At 39.8% G+C, this 18,714-nt stretch overlaps 1 protein-coding gene across 1 annotated transcript; it reads left to right on the plus strand.

The window, feature by feature from the left end:
- Positions 1-5,615: 5,615 nt before the first annotated feature.
- Positions 5,616-9,760, plus strand: inab (internexin neuronal intermediate filament protein, alpha b). The gene is made up of 3 exons (XM_030727916.1): positions 5,616-6,703; positions 7,200-7,324; positions 7,418-9,760. Exons 1-3 carry the CDS (start codon positions 5,657-5,659, stop codon positions 7,692-7,694), a joined length of 1,449 nt encoding a protein of 482 aa, XP_030583776.1. The 5' UTR covers positions 5,616-5,656; the 3' UTR covers positions 7,695-9,760.
- Positions 9,761-18,714: the final 8,954 nt, after the last annotated feature.

Genomic DNA, 18,714 nt, shown 5'->3' on the forward strand with positions numbered 1-18,714 from the left:
AGTAGGGACTTTAAATGAAGGGCTTATGACTGATAAAGAGAGAGAGCTGGCTGATAAGACCACAATGGAGGTTCATGAATATGGTGAAGGAGGACATGCACAGGGTTGGTGTGACAGAGGAGGATGGAGACAGATGATCTGCTGTGGTGACCCCTAAAAGGAAAAATGGAATAAGAAGAATTGCTAGGGCCTCCTCCCAGTCCACATTGCACTTGACCTTTACAGTGCTTCTTGTTAGTTGTGGGTCCACATGAGAGCAGGCCCATGTTGCTTCTTCAGGCTGGTCATGGGGATGATTCACCAGGCATTCTACCTTAAATCTCCTCCCCAGCCCTGGCTCCAGAGTGGGGCCCCAGTAACCCTGGGCAGGGTAATCGTGTCCCATAATGTTTTCTTCATAGGGGCATTGTAAATTGCTCTTTATCTGGCCCCTCAGCCAGGACTAGATTGGCTTGTGAGTCTCTGCAAGAGGCAAATGCCCCTGACAACATAGCTCGTGGATTTACTAGGTCACACAAATCCCTCCATCACAATAAAGTGGCAATTTATTGGAAGAAGCCATTTGAGGTGGTTTGGGCATGACTAGGGTGCCTCCTGGGCATCTCCTAGGTGAGGTGTTCTGGACATGTCCTAACAGGAGAATGTTCCCAGGCAGACCCAGGATACGCCAAAGAGATTATATCTCTTAGTTAGCTTGGGAATGCCTCTGCGTCCTGCCAGATGAGCTGAAGGAAGTGGCCAGGGACAGAGAGGCCTGGGCTTCTCTGCTTAGACTACTGTCTATTTGATCCAGACATGGTCAAGCAGCAGAAAATGGTTGGATGGATGGATGGATGGATGGATGGATGGATGGATGGACGTTAATGTAACTTAAACCCTACCCCTAACCGTAGATGCCTCACAGGTAACCCGGTGGGTATAAAGAGGTTAAAAGAAGAAAAAGCAGAATACTTAAAAAGTAAATTCATTCAGAAATCCAAGTAGAACAGATAAGATTAAGTTAATCAGAGGTGCACTAGAGGGGCAACAATGAGACAACCCCAAATCAGGAATAGTTTTACAGGTGGAGGCCACTGACATAAGGATGGGATGAAATCCTTGGACCCATTGTTAGACCCTATAGGGTCCTGCAGTGGGACCTGGGTCCTGGCTTCCTCCTGATGCACAACAATGCTTGGCCTCATGTGGTGAGAGCATGCAGGCAGTTCCTGCAGGATGAAGGAACTGATACCATTGAACGGCCCCATGCTCGCCTGACCTAAATCCAACAGACTACCTCTGGGGCATTATGTTTCAGTCCATCTGATGCTACCAGATTGCTCCTCACACTGTCCAGGGGCTCAGTGATGCCCTGGTCCAGATCTGGGAGGAGGTCCTCCCGGGACACCATCCACCATCTCATTAGGAGTATGCCCCAACATCATCAGGCATACATACAAGCACGTGGGGGCCATACAAATTTCTGAGAACCATTTTGAATTGCTGCATTGAAATTTTGGCAAAACGGACTAGCCTGCTGCATCATTTTTATCACTTTGATATTCAGGGTGTCTGTGAATTCAAACTTCTGTAGGTTGATCATTTTCATTTCCATCAAACGATGTGCCATTGTTTCATTCTTAACACATCATCCAGTCCATATCAGTATAGATATCCTGCATGATTTTTTTTTCCCCCACTGAGATCCAATGTGTTTTTAAAATGTTCATTTAAATTTTATGAGCAGTGTATAAATGGTGGCTAGCCAATGGCACATCACCTACCTGCCCTCATATACATTTATGAATTTTTGCAGTTGCATTGTTACAAGTCATTTCTAAATGTAGAAATTTAAAATTATATAAATCCAATTAGGGAAATGACAGTTTTACACAGCAATAACAAATATTAAAATTTGTTTTTCATTGGAGATATCTCGTATTATAATTATGACTGTTAGATATGTGAATGCTCATTCCGGACATCACAAATGCAGCTGTGAATATCTGAAATATTACCATTCAGAGTTCACTGTTCTGCCCTCAGGCTCAACCCGGAGACTAATAAAGATTAGGAGTAGGCTAATCATTTTTTTCCCAGTACAATCAGATTATTAAATGGTCACTTAGGAAACTTTTCAAGGTTTTGATTACTCTTCCATCATCTTAATGCTGATTTTTATTGTATTTTATATATCTATTCTACTCCTGTGTTATGCTGAGCACAGCCTTGAGGCACCAAGGCTGTGGAACAGTCTACCACTGCAACTATGTTTAGTTAACTCTGTGGATTCTTTTTAAAAAAGCCGTTAAAAACTTTTTTGTTTAAACAGGCTTTCAGTTGAGAATTTTATCAAATTATTATGATTTATTTTTGAACTACCGGTTTATTCTGTGGTGTTCTATTGTGTCTTTTTATTGGCTATTATGGTGTTTAATTCCTGTATTTATTTATTTTGTTTGTTTGTTTTTACTGTGTATAGTGTTTTGTAACTGTTTGTCTGTGAGAAGCACTTGATAAATAAACTTTACCTACATAATTTACTTATTCTTATACATTTATCTGTCTAGCTGTTATGTATAATGTTCAAAACTGAGTTGTGGGTGCCATGCAATAGCTAAACACTGTGGGTGTAATTCCCATAAATACACAAATACATCAGCAATAAGGCAGTGTCCCTTCCTCATCATCTTATGTATTCATTCCCTCAGTTTGTTTTAGTTTATTGTCACATCCATCCTTATTCGTTGTGTATCCCTGCTCTGTGCTCCTGTATTTTAAATGTGATCTGCTTCTGCCCTGCTCTGCACATGTTTTGTTTTGTTTTCTGAGCATTAGCAGCAATAAAGCTGTTTTTGAGTTTATTCCTGGGAGACAGGAACTGGGTCCAAATGCTGCCTGCCACACAGCTGTACATGACATGCTTTTTAGTTGTTTCCTGTTTTACTTTGAAGTTCAGTTTTCTATCTTATTCTGTGCTAATTTTACTTCCGGTCTCTGTTTTCCCCTGATTCTCTGATTTTTTTTTTTTTTTACCAGACTCACCTATAGGTGGCGGCAGGTTCTGTTTTCCCTTCTGTTTGTTTGTTTCTTTGTTTGTTAGCAAAATTGAGGAAACTTTGTTGAAATATTCCTTCGTGCTCCAACAACATATGTTTTCATTTTCAAGGTCAAAGGTCAAGGTCGCCAAAATTTTTAAAAAATTAAAAAAAAATCCCTATCTCTCATCACTGGCAAAATTAAAATTCATATCTCAGTGAATATGCCCTGCTCATTTCCTTTGGATTCATTTCTTAGTTTCTTGTGTTTTGTTTTTGTATTACTTTTTTCTTCACCTTTTGGAGTTTGTTATTTTTTTACCTTTCATATCAGCCAGCAAAACTCACTTTTAGTTCATTCTAGCTCATCCTGCATTTGTGTCCTCACTGCGGCCTTAAATATGACAATGCTTTGAACCTTTTTTTTTACAGTAAGATGTCACCAGCAAAACTGGTTGTTACATAAAAGACAAGGGATTTTCAATGTATTATATTTCAAAATATCATATGAAAATAACAGCATTCCTCTGTGAAAAATGTAAAGTGGGAGAATGATGGCGCAAAATTGATATTCAGGTGGCGTAGCCTACCTGAAGTAATCTACTTCAGTAAAAGTACCATAACTTTCCACCAATAAAATGATGGTAAGTAATTTACATCATCTGACGTGTGTCTGAAATAAATAAGACTTTGACTTTTAAGTGAGGTGTTCCGGGCATGTCCTACTGGGAAGAGGCCCCGGGGCAGATTATATCTCTCAGCTGGCCTGGGAATGCCTTGGAATCCCCCCGGGTGAGCTGGAGGAGGTGGATGGGGAGAGGGAGGCCTGGGCTTCTCTGCTTAGGCTGCTGCCCCTGTGACCCGGTCCCAGATAAGCGGAAGAAAATGGATGGATGGACTTTTAAGGTAAATGTGATAATTGTGGTTTTTATTTGTGGTATCCATATTCACAGTTTGAAAACTGTCATTGTCTTGTCATATCACTCTAAAATGAAGGGGAAACTTATATTTGTTTCTCAGACATTTTTGAAAATATATACAGCTTTAGTAATAGGTCAGAACAATAAAAAATGTGCCACCAAATGTATTTTCACTTCAAAAGTCAGTTCTCACCCCACTCCCACTCCCACTCCACTCCCAACCACTGTAACTGTAATTATGTATGAATATACCAAGACCAATCTAGGAGAAATAGCACAGGTTGAGCACAGATCTGAATGATTCTGGGCATGGCTATTTGTAATTCATTACTTCCAAACTCAGAAACAAATATAAACAACTCTAAACACCAACAAAAACCAGAATAAAAAAGCAATAAGAACTAAAGAACAGGCACTGAAGCATTTCTTTGGTTACAAAAACAAAGAATAACCGGAAAACTATAAACTAAGAACTCTAAACAACAAAACTCAGGCTATAACTAAAACCGGAAATGCTTAATAATAAACCAGAATTCAGATTTCCGAAAGTATTAAAGAGAAAATGTCAAACACACCAGGATACAGTCACTGTGGCAGTTAATACAGACTTAACCAGCATTGGACAGTCACTTTTGCTTGCAATGTAACGCTCTTTGACAAAAGAGGGCAGCAAAGGCCTGCCAGTGGGATGCTGCTTGACCAAACTTTCTATACTACACCAAACAGAGCAAATAATCATCAAGCAGTCAGAGTAACCCTAGATAGTATTTAAAATCATTTTCTTGGAAATGCAACGCCAATCATATCTTGCGCATAAAATGCAGTCTGCTATTTACATCAAAACATATTCATCTTCAAATGCAAAATTCTCATTGCGTTTTCTGCTGATGTTTCTTAGCAGGTACTCTGAACGGCAGAGGAAAACACATTTTGCGCCAAAAATAATTTTAGTAGTTCTTCGTTCATTCGTTTTAGCCGAATTCTCATTTTGAGAGACATACAAAGACATACAATGAGATTCTCCTGAGGTCACATTGTTTTGAATCTGTACATCTGCAGATCCATTTACTGGACACTATATTATTTAAACAGATGTCATTAGAAAACTGCATACTGGTGCGTTGTAGATGACGTCAGTACTGTGTTTTGAAGAAGAGTATTCTACCGATGTTACCTATAGCTGTCCTGCAGCTGGTGTGGATAAAGACAAAAGTTTGAAAGTAACCGTCATTATTCTGCATAAAAAAAAAATCTGACAATTTGTAGACTAAAGCGCACTAGATGGAATTCGGTTTTCAGAGATTTTTCTCAGCCACAGAAACACTGAACATAGATTAAAGGAAACTACTGCTAAAGGATGCCTTAAGCTGAATATTTGCTACATTTTCATAACTGTTTGCTTTAAATAAACAAGCGGTCAGAGACGGATACAACACCACTGCGCCAAAAAGGACAGTTCCATCTCCTCTACTGAACGCAAAATGTCAGGCATCCACACCTGGAGTGATGTCAGATTTATTATAGACTAATTCTCACTAAAGGAAAATCATCTTTACCGGAATGCTTTCTGCTGATTTGCTTATAAACACTGGACTGCCTGACGCATCTGGAACAAACCGAGTCCGGATGTTACCGTCTGGCATTAATTAGTGATTGGGTCGATCCCCCTATATAAAGGAGACGCGCCCACTGCTCTGCTCTGTCTCCAGGCAAGCGAAGATGAGCTACGGATCTGAAGTCTTTTCGTCCTCTTCCTACCGGAGGATTTTCGGGGATTCTCCCCGTTATGCGTCCTCTCCATCGCGCACCGCGATGAACGTGTCCTCTCGCGGAGGATACCGGTCCTCCTCTCTGTCCCGAAGCAACGTTTCATCCCTGGGCTCTTTCAGCAGAAAGTCTGGCCGCTCCTACTCTCCTATGCCACTGGAGACCTTCGACCTGACACAGAGTAGCGTCCTCAACAATGAGTTTAAAATCATCCGCACAAATGAAAAGGAACAAATGCAAGGTCTTAATGACCGTTTTGCAATGTTCATCGAGAAAGTGCGCAACTTGGAGCAGCACAACAAAGTGTTGGAGACGGAGTTGATTGCTCTGCGCCAGCGCCAGGCCGAGCCGTCTAGGCTGGCAGAGCTCTATCAACAAGAGATCCGCGAACTGCGCTCCCAGCTCGACGAACTGAACGGGGAGAAGTCCCAGCTGATGATCGAGAGGGATAATATCGAGGACGACCTGCAGAAGCTCAGGGGGAAATACGAAGAGGAGTTCCGTGCCCGAGAGGAGGCGGAGGCCACCCTCAAAGCTTTCAAAAAAGATGTGGATGATGCTACCATGGTGCGCCTGGACTTGGAGAAGAAGGTGGAATCCCTCCTGGACGAGATCAACTTCCTCAGAAAGGTGCATGAAGAAGAGGTGGTTGAGCTGACGGATATGATCCAGGCTGCACAGGTGTCTGTTGAAATGGAGGTGTCTAAGCCGGATCTCACCTCCGCCCTCAAAGAGATTCGCAGCCAGTACGAGTCCATGGCTTCAAAGAACCTGCAATCCGCCGAGGAGTGGTACAAGAGCAAGTTTGCAGATCTTTCTGAGCAGGCTACCCGTAGTAACGAGGCCATCCGCGCCAGCAGGGAGGAAGTGAACGAGTTCAGGAGGCAGCTGCAGTCCAAGACCATCGAGATCGAGAGTCTGAGAGGAACCAACGAGTCTCTGGAAAAGCAGCTCCGGGAGATGGAGGATAGACACAATGTGGAGATTGGAAACTATCAGGTAATTTTGTTTGACTTTATTGACCGCTCATCAGCATATTTCTACTGAAATAAAAAATCAGATATTAAGTATCAGTCTAACAAAAGTTTCATTCAAATTAATTTGCTACTATATATATAGTTTATAGTAATAATATTGCAATAATAATAATATCGAGACAGCCGTTTTCTTTCGGGTTCTGTCCGTGGTGCTGAAACGAGTTCCCCTCGGGGAGTGCGCCCAGCTGCATCTGACAACGCCCATCGTAAATGCTCTGAATAAGTAAAATAATAAACAAGTACTCACTTGATTCGGATTCTTAGTAAAAATATTGGAAGGCAAATAACCTGGTTTATTAATAAATGACTCAAATTGCCAACTACACCCTTCGCATGTTAACAATGGGATCGACAGAGGTCTTTGTTTGGCTGCTGCAAGACAGGTGGTCACACACTATTGTCTTCACCTTTTTAAATATTGAATTCTGGCCTACTTTTGTGTTTAATGTTCTGCTTAGGAAAGCATGGCAGAACTGGAGAATGAGCTGAGGACCACTAAGAGCGAGATGGCTCGTCACCTGAGGGAGTATCAGGATCTGCTGAATGTCAAGATGGCACTGGATATTGAAATTGCAGCATATAGGTATGTTTCTTCTCTAATAGAAATCTAGCAGTTGCCTTTCTCATTCTATTATGCCCTTTCCTAAAACCTGTCAATTTATGACCATCTCTGCAGGAAACTACTGGAGGGAGAGGAGACCCGCATTGGGACAGGCATCACTTATCCCAGTCCCTCCATAAGTGCTGGAGTGGGGCAGGGCTACAGCTACCAGACCCGCATTTACACCAGCTCTGGCAAAGGCTCCAAGAAGGAGGGCAAGAACGAGGAGCAGCAGCAGGAGAACAAGTCCAGTGGCAAGGTGTCTCAGCGCGAAGTTTATGAGGAGACTGTTGTCACCACCAAGAAGATGGAGAAGCAGCAAGATGATATTCCCACCAATCAGAAAAACTAAGAGCCTACTGTAAGCCTGGTGTTGAGCCCTAAAGCTTCCCTTTGCCTTGCAAACCCATACCTCTCTTCATCCCCCATCCTAAAAGCATAGTAAGATTGTCTTTCATATCTGAACTAGTGTGTGTTGGATGTGATTAGAGTGCAGGTTCTACAGGTTTGTTTTATGTTGGTGTCCTTGTCCCCTTTGTCCCCCACAGCTGTTCCCCCAAGGGAAATCCATTATAATGCTATTAGAACCATCACACTATACAAAACCCCAGTACATCTGTTCTCGCTTGTTCTCAACTTCAAACAATATCAAGCACTTAGGTAGCATCTCTTTCAGGAGTATGGTCTTTCACAGTACATTATTCTACTGGTATTTCTCACTAATCAATATGTACTGACACACCGTAGATAATAATAACATGGTTGTGCATTTCTTCCACAAGCTGTGAATTGTTCTCAACACATTCCACACTATGGCAAAAAAATCCAAAACACATCAGCTGGTATGGGTATGCACCCACTTATAGAATATAAATATAATTATTTCTCTTTAGTAAGGAAGCACACAGTCTACATAAGAAAACAGATAATATAAAGAGTAATAAATGATAATGTCTTACTGAGCCAACATTTTGAGCCCTTTTCATTGTAGGAGATTTGAGCGCTGTGAGATTGGTTGAAGGAGTGAAGCACTGACCCTTTTTGACTTCCTGGAAATTTTCATTGACAAAAGTGTATTACTGTAGCTTTTTGAATGAGATTAAGAATTAAGACAAGGAAGAAAATGTATTATTCAGGCATAATTTGCATGGTATAATGCAATGTCATACTTGCACGGAATCCATCAGCAAATTACTCATTCAACACATTTTTGTTGTTTGAAGTTAAATGTATCATCACCTTTTATGACTGCATTAGACATGTGTTTGTTAGACCTTTAGGTTAGATTTGAGACATTAGAGAATAGAGCTAATGTAAGAAAATACTCTTCTATGAAGTCAGTTAAAGACTGAATTATAAATACTGTAGCACAAATGCATGAGATTCATAATGATCCAGCGATCAGGCTGTGACAAATTTTACACATCGGCTGCGTGACACCATTTCTCCATGAAGCACAACCCAAGAACTGATACCATATCACTCAGCCTGAAGAAAGCCATGGTAACAAAACTCACAAAGTTGAATTGAAACCTGCCGTACCATAATGTGTTTAAAACCTCGCAATCTCTCTTTTTAACTGTGGCCGTGACTGGATAATACGTCTGTTGTAGTGTGACCTCACCACTAGAAATCCTTCAGTAGCTTACAGGAGACTTGTAGCTTGTTTTCTCTGCTTGTGCACTGCCAACTCTTAACACAGCTATCTTTATTGTCTTGCTGCTGGTCATGGTGATTAATGCCCTGACAAACTGCACTAACACTAAGAATGATAACAAAACCTACTGATAGTACTGTACTAAGTGTGTTTTTTTCTCTACACAGTGGCCTATCATAACTGGAATTATGTGTTGAGTGAGAATAGCAAGTCTGAAAGCCGGGCATTTTGATTTCATAGGTTCATTAATTGTGTGAATTATAGTGTCAAACAGACGATGCTATGAACCCACAGAAACAACATTTTATGGTATACACTATAACAATGGATGGATTACTCATGATTGCAAATGTCAAGCCTTTATCCTTACACTGTAAACCAAAAGAGCTTTCATGGATGTCAGAAGAAAAATGCCACTTCTACAGCACTGCCAAACTTTTCTAAATGCACATTCTCTGGAAAGCAATTATCAGTAAGTCACAAATTCAAAACCAACAATCAATATTTAGCCATACTGTAGAACAAATATTGTAGGATGTAAAATGCCTTAAAACACCAGCAGCTTCTGACCATGTGTTTGATGCATACGACTCTGTTCAGTGGGGTGTTCAGTCATTATACTCTCTTTGGTAGTGTTTATTAAAATTGCAATGGCAACAAAAGCATATGGATTGAATGTAGTTGACATGCTTTTCTCTTTACTACTATTATTACTTGTACTGCTGTATGACACCATATCAATAAAACCTTGAAATAACTGAGGCTGCACAGCATTTCATTGTGTCTCTTTAATATGATGGGAAGGATTCCCTACTAGCAAGTATGCAACAGATACCAGTTTATACTCATTTATTCCATTTAGTGTTAGATCTATGCACGCATCATTCATATATGTTTATACATCCTATTAATGCTACGACTGGAAATTGCAGAGATGCATGCTGCAGTTGTTTGATTGTGACAATCTATGATTGATAACAAGCTCTTAAATATAGTCCTGAGGAGAAATTGGATATTATGCTACTATAGCATTTTTAGTGGAAAACAATGTCATATTTAGTGATAACTTGAAAATGTAGGTATTTAATACAAAATACATCAACAAATAACCTAATAACTAACAAGTAAGGCATTGCGTAGGTTACATCAAAGCAAATAAAAAAAAACATAATTTTGACTGACAGATGACACTCAGTGTCGAGTGCCAGCATTGTTTTATAAATGTTCCTCTAGCAAAGGAAAATCATTTTATCTGTGACCTTTGTTTTTAACCAAGAAAAGCTGGAAAGCAATGTCACCTTGAAGCTTCTAATGGGTCACCATGAAGATGTGGATTGAGAGATATGATGGATTACCTAAGGCTGTCCTGTGCATTGACCCCTGTACCCCAATCCGTGCCCCACACCACAAACAGAGACCCAGAAATTAAGTCTTCAGACCTCATGGATTGTCCCTAATTAGCCCATCTCTCCTTTTGCCCAGTGATTGGGTGGGACAGCTTCAGTACTGCGTGTGCATGCGTGATGCACATTGCAGTTCTTCAAAGATTTATACCTCTGCAATGCTGCTGAATGGAAGTCTTGAGGTGAAACGCTACTGTAAAAGTCCTGTTACAAAACAGCCCCTCCCCCCGCTCTGATTGTTTCAAATTTGAAGAGTGCTTCAACTTTCTATTTTGAGTTTCACCTTAGCCACCCTGTCCCTCCTTCATAACCGTCGAAAACCCATAAGAGCTTTACAAGGCTATAAAAGCAAATGAAATATTGTACTGCTTTGTACTGGGTGTAAATGATTCCTGTTGGAAACTCTGTCCAATCTGGGATTAATTTAAATTTTACTGCTGAAAGCTATCAGAGCAGGTTGTGCCTGCAGTCCCACTGCAATCTATATGCACTGCAGTTGGCTGAATTCTCAAGTGTGTCATTCTGTAATTATTGCACATATTCTTATATTAACATATCTGCAGTGTTGTGTAAACTTTGTATTACCGAATGGAAAGCACAACAAACAAAATGAGCCTACAATACATAGAAAAAGACAATTTCCTCCAATAATTTCTCACATCTTAGTACAGTATCATTGGTACACTGTGGTACTGTAAGACATGCCATGTGCAGAGTTTAGGCACAGGTACGTTCTCATTCATCATGCAGTGCAATCTTGCAGCATGACCCTTTCTTTATTTGTTTTTTAATGAAATAAGATACAGACAAAATCTCTGGCATCATTTTTGAAAAGATTCTCAATTTATTTTTTAGTGCTTGCATAGCTCAGGCACTAAAGAAGGTTAGCAGGGTTAGAAGTTTGATTCCCAACCCCTCCATGCGATGATGCTGCCAATACCTGCAAGTTGTGTGTGTGTGAGTTTGTGTGTGTGTGTGTGAGTGAATGAGAAACAAATTTTAAAGCGCTTTGTGTAACCTCTAAGCTTACAATACATAAAATGGTATTAAATGCAGCCCATTTACCATTAATCAGTGACTTGAATAAACTACTCATCTGTGTGAAAAAAAACGTCTTTAGATACCTCATGTATCATTTTACACACATTTACGCAGCATTCAGCCTCAAATATAAGATCCTTTCAGGATTTCCATCTGAATTTTGAATTTGAGAGGTTACTAAATATTGTGTATACGTGTACATTCCTCATTGACTGTGGCAATTCTTCTTATTCATGCCTTCATCTTTTCAATCTTGAAAATAAAATGGACTGTGTTGAGGGAGAGGCATGTTTTATGTTCTGTCTGGTGATAAGTGTCATTGTAGGGCTGTGGTAGGGGGTGGAAATGAGAATCAGGCTGTGCAGCAAGCAGGCTGTGCCCATAAATTTCGCCAGTTTGTCAGCTTCTCTGGATCAAAGCCATTCCTCTTCACTGGACTGAGGTGTCAGCTCTGCAGACATATTAAAGTCTGTGACGCATCACAGAGAAAGAGACATCCAGAAACCTAAAAAGGACCAGCATTTCATTGACCTATCTATTTCTGTTTTCTAAATTGATCCATTACAACGTGTAGAGACATAATCGTTTTGTTTTTTTAGTCAGTTTTGTGGTTATGAGACAGTGTTTTGCAGAAAACACAGTAACATCACCTGTTTTTGTGAGGTGGCCACAAAAACACAGACACATCCCAACACTCACAGTCTCTGCTTTTTCTGAATCTATCTGGCTATTGTGAATTAAAAATATAGTAGTTATGCATAGCCCAGTCATCATACAAGTAAACAAAGTGTTAATTTGAGCTATTGCTGCTGTTGCCTTGGAATTTGTTGCTAGCATCTTGCTGTGCTCTTGCAGCCTTAGGGAGTGACCGGTCTCAGAGAGACAGAGCTCCTCTAGTCTAGACAGAAGAGAGGCACAGAGTATATACAGATAAAGAAACAAATCAAAAAATATATCAACAAGATAAAGAAAACCAACAAATTAATGAGAGTGGTTTGCCACATTTAAGAAAATGGGTCATTGAGGTAGGTACTAACTGAATAAGCCAAAATTGTCTGTCAGCAACAATTAAAGATATCTATCTTATAAACAACTTAATATTCAGTGAAACATGTTTACATTTTGCTTGAAATGTTGCTGTTTTCCTGTCTGGCAGAAAGTGCCGAATCATTTTGTGGCATGGTGCTCTCTGTTAACCAAGCCATGACTGTGTGTTTTTCCTCTTCCTCTGTGCTAATAATAGCAGAGACAGTGCCAACAGAGCCAGACAGCCAGCCAGACAGACAGACAGGGCGAAGGAAAATGTTTTTCCCTGAACAAAGGGGAATGGTGAAGGTTTTTTTTTTTTAACCTCACTTTCAGCTTCTGTGAGGATGGGTGAGTGGTAATGGGGCTATTCGACCTGATAAATGTGATTTCATTAGCTGCAAAGTCTGTTTCACTAATTAGAAAATAGAGTGGGCTGTATTCCTCAGGTATTTAGAGATAATTTAGGGGTAAAATATGTATTTATAAAGTAATGGTTAACTGACTTAATCTCACATATATATGTTTTAACTTTATTTGTTTTTTAATCTATAGCCTACATTAAAAAAAATGCATTTGTCATATTTCACATTTATCTATGACAGAGGCTACATTGTTGGCTAAATTACCAACTTCCAACTGGACATTTTCAAAAATGTCCTCTTTTTTTCTTCAAGAACACCAGCTTATTTGCTGATTACATCCCAGGAACAGGCCCTTTGACCTCACCGCTATCTTTGTGAGATTGATTTATTAATTATATAAACACAGCGCCATATGTACTGAACAGTTGCTGGTGTCAATATCTGAGAGTAACGATATTTACACATAAAATACAACTCTACAAAAGCCTTTCATATATTTGCAAGGCTTTACAAACCAAAAAGGCAAATAAGCAAACCAATTTACAAAATATAAGGATCTCTGCTGATATAATGTATTCACATTATACATACATGTACATACATACATGAAGAATACAAAACTGTTTATAATAGTGGGTTTCAGCATTCAAACTCTCCAAAAATGTCCATGCAGTTTTTTAAAAAAAAAAAAAAAAGAAAGCTGCCATTTATCTGTCACTTCACAAATAGCCAAAAATAACACACAATACACTTAAAAAAAAAAAAAACATTACACCATGAGGCTCTTCTTTCTTCCTTTTTGTGTGAAATCACTTTCTCTTTTCCTCAGGTGTGGAAAAGTGTGATTCATCACTTCCTTCAGTGATTAAACTGATCTCTCTTTCAGTGACGGACAGGAAAACTTGAGATGAAATGGTAAAAGGTGGCTATATTTAGCTGGATCAAAAGGTGGAGGCGGAGGAAGGTGCTTGGAGAAGCCGAGCGTCCGTTGTAAGTAGCAGATGTGAAGCTCTTCAGGCTGCTGCTGATGCTGCGCTGGTTGCACCTTAGGCACAAAATGTCACTGTGGAGATGCATCTAGTAAATAAATAAATAAATAAATAAATGAGGAATGTGTGCGTGCCCTTCAGAAAAATTTAAACCACACGGGAATATTTTGGAAAAATCTCAAGATTTTGTTTACTGCTTCCTTGTGCCCCTTTCAGCTAGAGGTCTAAATAAAAAATTAAAAACAAACCAAACAACAACAACAACAACAAAAAACACTAACAGAATGTATTGTGACTACCTGGATTTTATGCTGTTTCTCCACATTAATTTAAGGGAAAAATGCTGCATATGCCCAAAAAATAAATTATCCATACCAGGACTTATCTGATACAAATAAACTGTATCTCAGAATTTTACTGGCACATTCAAGACATAAGGCCAGGGAGGGTGTGGAAGTGCAGCAAAACAAGCGCACCCTACAGGGATGTGTCCTTAAGGTAACCTTGGGCAGCAAACCTACTACAGATCAAGACAACAATTTGGATGATGACAGCCTGGCTTCTATTTATAACAAATCAATATCTTCATGAAATTGCTGTCAATTTCAGAAATATTGCTCCAGCTGGCAGGATCATTTCAGGGCTATTTTACTGCATTTACTATATACTCTTCAACACAAAAGGCCAAGTTGATCTACAAAGCAATTAATTATTTGCATTCTGTGCTGCTGCAAAACACAAAAATACATCATCAGAGAAATGCTTGTGTCTAAAGAGTGTGCACAATGTGCTGTAGTGTCCTAAAATATTCCCTCAGCTATTTATGAGGTAAGAGCTACACTCTGCTGCTGTCTAATCCATAATAGAGCAGCTGCGCCCATACAGGGGTTTCATTCAACATCTATCCTGCAGTATATGACACAGCATTTAGCGAAAAAGAAAGGCAGAAAATGCAACAAAGCTGAAGTAAACCTGATTTTGAGAAGGCCCTCCTCAAGCTGTAAGAGCAGTCAGAGTAGTGAGGGTGTCAAATGGAATAGTTAATGATAAGAAGCTCAAAGCATAGAGTGAGGGCAATGCCTCTGATCAGCTTTAGATCAATTGTTTTCAGTGACTGTTGTTGAGAATTCCCTTTCTTACTTATCCTGAAGCTTTAAGGATATACTCAGATAGTCTGATCAGTTTAAAGTTTCTTATGAAAGATAAAATTTATTCGTCTTTTTTCCTCTCTTGTTCCTCTACCATAGTGATAAAATATTAAAATTACATCATCAAAGTCTAGCTATTGAACGCCTTCTTTAAATCTGGTGCCATAGTGTTGTTCAGGGAAAAAAAGACAAGAAAAAGAAAACCGTGAACATATTTCCAAAGGTAATAAAAAGATGCATTCATTAAACCAGGTAGATTAATAATAGCTTTTGTTTAGCATAACTAGATCTCATCAGAGAGCATTGATTTACTTTGCCACTGAATATGTAATGTAAGGTCAGAGAGAGCAAATTCCTATCATTAATCTTCAGCCCTCTATGCAGGGCACCTAAAAAAAGCCACTAATGGCTATATATAATAACATAGCATCATAAATATGCTAAGAAAATGTCACAAGTACTGTATGCCTGTGTAGGTGTTAATTATTATAAAGCCAAACCACATTAGAGTTACTTCCTTGATGGTTTCTACTAGTTACAGAGATTTATAAAACCATCTGTGGCCACAATGATCATTTTAGGGAGTTTTATGTAGAAAATAATCAGCTCATTGAGAAAATAGACTGCTCAAAAAAATTAAAAGAACAATTTGAAAACCCATCGGATCTCAATGGAAAAAAAAACTCCTGCAGGATATCTATACTGATGCAGACTGGGTGATGTGTTAGGAATGAAAGGATGCCACATCGTTTGATGGAAATGAAAATTATCAACCTACAGAGTGCTGAATTCAAAGACACCCTGAAAATCAAAGTGAAAAAATGATGTGGCAGGCTGGTCCATTTTGCTGAAATTTCATTGCAGCAACTCAAAATGGTACTCAGACATTTGTATGGTCCCCATGTGCTTGTATGCATGCCTGAAAATGTCGGGGCATGCTCCTAATGAGATGACAGATAGTGTCCTGGAGGATCTCCTACTAGATCTGGACCAGGGCATCACTGAGCTCCTGTACAGTCTGAACCTGGAGGCATCAGATGGACTGAAATCAGATTTAGGTCGGGCGAGCACGGGAACCAGTCAATAGTATCAATTCCTTCATCTTGCAAGAACTACCTGCATACTCTCGCCATATCAGGCTGGACACTGTCATGCACCAGGAGGAACCCAGGACCCACTGCACAATGGGCACAATGGAGATCTGCCCCACGCATTTCACAGATGAGAGCAGAGAAACTCTCATCTCACTGAGAAACACTTCTGAGAAAAATGTTCCACTTTTTAAAAACTAGCTTCTTGCCTTGTCTTCCTGCTATATAACTTAATTCATTGTTCAAATAAAAAAAATATTGAATAGTTCAGTTAGTTCTTTTACTACTCTCTCTAAATTCTTGATATGTGGGAAAGGATTAGTGTATAACCTTGGGAAGCCCTCAGAAGATTGCTTTCATTTGCATGTTAATCGTTTCATTGGATTTTCTCACAGATCTGGTCAAATAGACATTTATTACCCACTACAAGTGAACTGTAACTGTGGCTTTGACTTGTTTGAATTTTGCATCTCAAACTTCTGTGTTCGTGTGATATAGCAGCTCTACTCAAACAGTGAACACCATAAGGTGCTGTTTCTCTTTATCAGACAATAAAACAGCTTTGAGGTTTTCTTCTTGTCCAGTGTCACACTGAGAGGGAGATTACTGTATGAGTTATACATGAATCCTTCAACTGCCTCAGTAGTTCTGTAGGGCTGTGCAGCAGAGGCGGTAAACCCTAAAAAGGGACACAAAGGGACACTCTCCTCCCCCCACAAAGCACCGTGGGGGCTAAAGGCTGGCGGAGTAAAGATTACCGTCCTCCAGAGGCCAAATTATTGACAAATCTCCCATGCTCCACAGAGTATAGGCCTTTGCAGTCTTCAAATATGCAGGCACACACTGGAGCTTTGAGGTGGAGGCTGGGGGCTGGCTGAAGAATGAATGTCTCGTCCACAATCTAATTTCTCTGTTTCTACTATTCATCTCTGTTTCTACTTAGGTGCAGGGATAATGGTGACATGTGCTCCTAATGAAATGTAAGGAAAAGATGTGTTGTGTTATCAGCTGCTGCTGCTGGCTGACCTTCAACTGATGTCCAGTTGTCACTGATTGGTCTCTAGCAGTGGCTGAGTGAAGGCAGACTTATATGTAGGCAGACTTCTGTGATAATCTGAATAAGAAATGTCTTTTGATAGTGTGTAAATAATGGCTATCTCACTATCTCACCTTCTCTCGTTTTTTTTTTTTTTTTGCTGCCATCTAAATAGATGTGTCATCACTACCTTCCTCGTTTGCTGAAAAGCAGTAAGGGCTAAGAGAGAAACCCTACATCAGGTTGGAGTCTGAAATTACTGTAGCCTATTTCTGTATTGCAGTTAATCAAAATGCAAAGCACATCACTGCTGTTTAAGGCATGAAGGTCAGTCATGACTGAACATGTCCTCCTTACAAAGTAAATTGTAGACGAATGATATGCACACATGATACAAGTACATTCTTTAAATATTTTGTGATGTTTGTTAAAATAATTGTTTGTAGAAGTTATTAATGTAAAACAATAAAAAAAATATTTGTGCTTTAAAAAAATGATCAGTAAGCCTTTTTCAGTGGATGCATGTAAGAGCTGCAATGAAGCTGCACCAAAATAAAATGATTAACACTTTGAGGAATGGCCTTATTTGTTTTCTTACTTCAAGTTGCACAAGAAGATTGGCAGAGCTCTCATGTTTGTACTGTATGAAGCCAGCAGCTTAGTGTAGCTCAGCACTAGAAAGAGCAACTCTGTCCATAGATAACTACAGTAGATCTGCCAACTCTTAAGTCGAATACTCCACTTGTTTATCATCGGGTTCTTCACATCTCTCCATCAACTTTGTTTTCAGTTTACACATTTTCATCATTTCTTTTTTAAAGCAGAATACACTGAATCCTGAAGTGTAAATCTCATTAGCACTGTGGTCTGATATCACAGTCTCCCGTAGCAGAATTCAGCAGCAAACAACATAATTTTTCTGTTTCATCAAGGATTAAAGAAAAGCACGTTTGGCTCTTACAGAGTTGCTGTTTGTATTGTTTGAGCAGACATTTGCATATTTGCAAATTTGCTCAGCTTTTGCATTTAATGCCACTGGGTGCCTGTTAAAACTCTGTAGTGGGGGGCGGTGTTGTGCTCCAGCTGCATGAATGGAAACAGCAAAAGACTTTCCCTGCACAGTGACAAGAGGACTCTCAAAGTTTGATTTTGTTTGACATAGATGTTTCCAGTAATTATGTTAAGCTACGTTTCTCTACACCTCAATATTTATGTCATGGCCGGGGAGGAAATGGACGAGGAATGGCTGACACGAAGGACTCCAGAAGTCAGCGTAACATAAAAGGGATTTATTTCAACGGGGGAAACACAAATACAAAAACCTTGGAAGGGAGGCACAGGGAGACGAAGGGCAGGCACAGGGAACACAGGAACATGCGGGCACAAAACATCAACGACGCGACAAGGAACACATGGAAACTGAGGGCTTAAATACACACTGGGTAATCAGGGCAAGAGGAAACAGCAGGGAACAACAGGTGAGGCAAATGAAACTAATTACACAGGGGAAGCAAAGCTGAACACAAAGCACAGGAAAACCAGACTGTCAAAATAAACAGGAAGTGACAAACCAAGGAACATACTGACTAAACACGGGGAACAGGCACAGACTCAGG

This window comes from Archocentrus centrarchus, chromosome 1 (assembly GCF_007364275.1).
Source record: "Archocentrus centrarchus isolate MPI-CPG fArcCen1 chromosome 1, fArcCen1, whole genome shotgun sequence".
In the NCBI taxonomy this organism is placed as follows: Eukaryota; Metazoa; Chordata; class Actinopteri; order Cichliformes; family Cichlidae; genus Archocentrus; species Archocentrus centrarchus.

Coding starts and splice junctions, on each gene's coding strand:
- inab (XM_030727916.1), top strand. CDS start 5,657: ATGAGCTACGGATCTGAAGTCTTTTCGTCCTCTTCCTACCGGAGGATT. Junction 6,704..7,199: donor TGGAGATTGGAAACTATCAG/GTAATTTTGTTT, acceptor TGTTCTGCTTAG/GAAAGCATGGCAGAACTGGA. Junction 7,325..7,417: donor ATTGAAATTGCAGCATATAG/GTATGTTTCTTC, acceptor CCATCTCTGCAG/GAAACTACTGGAGGGAGAGG.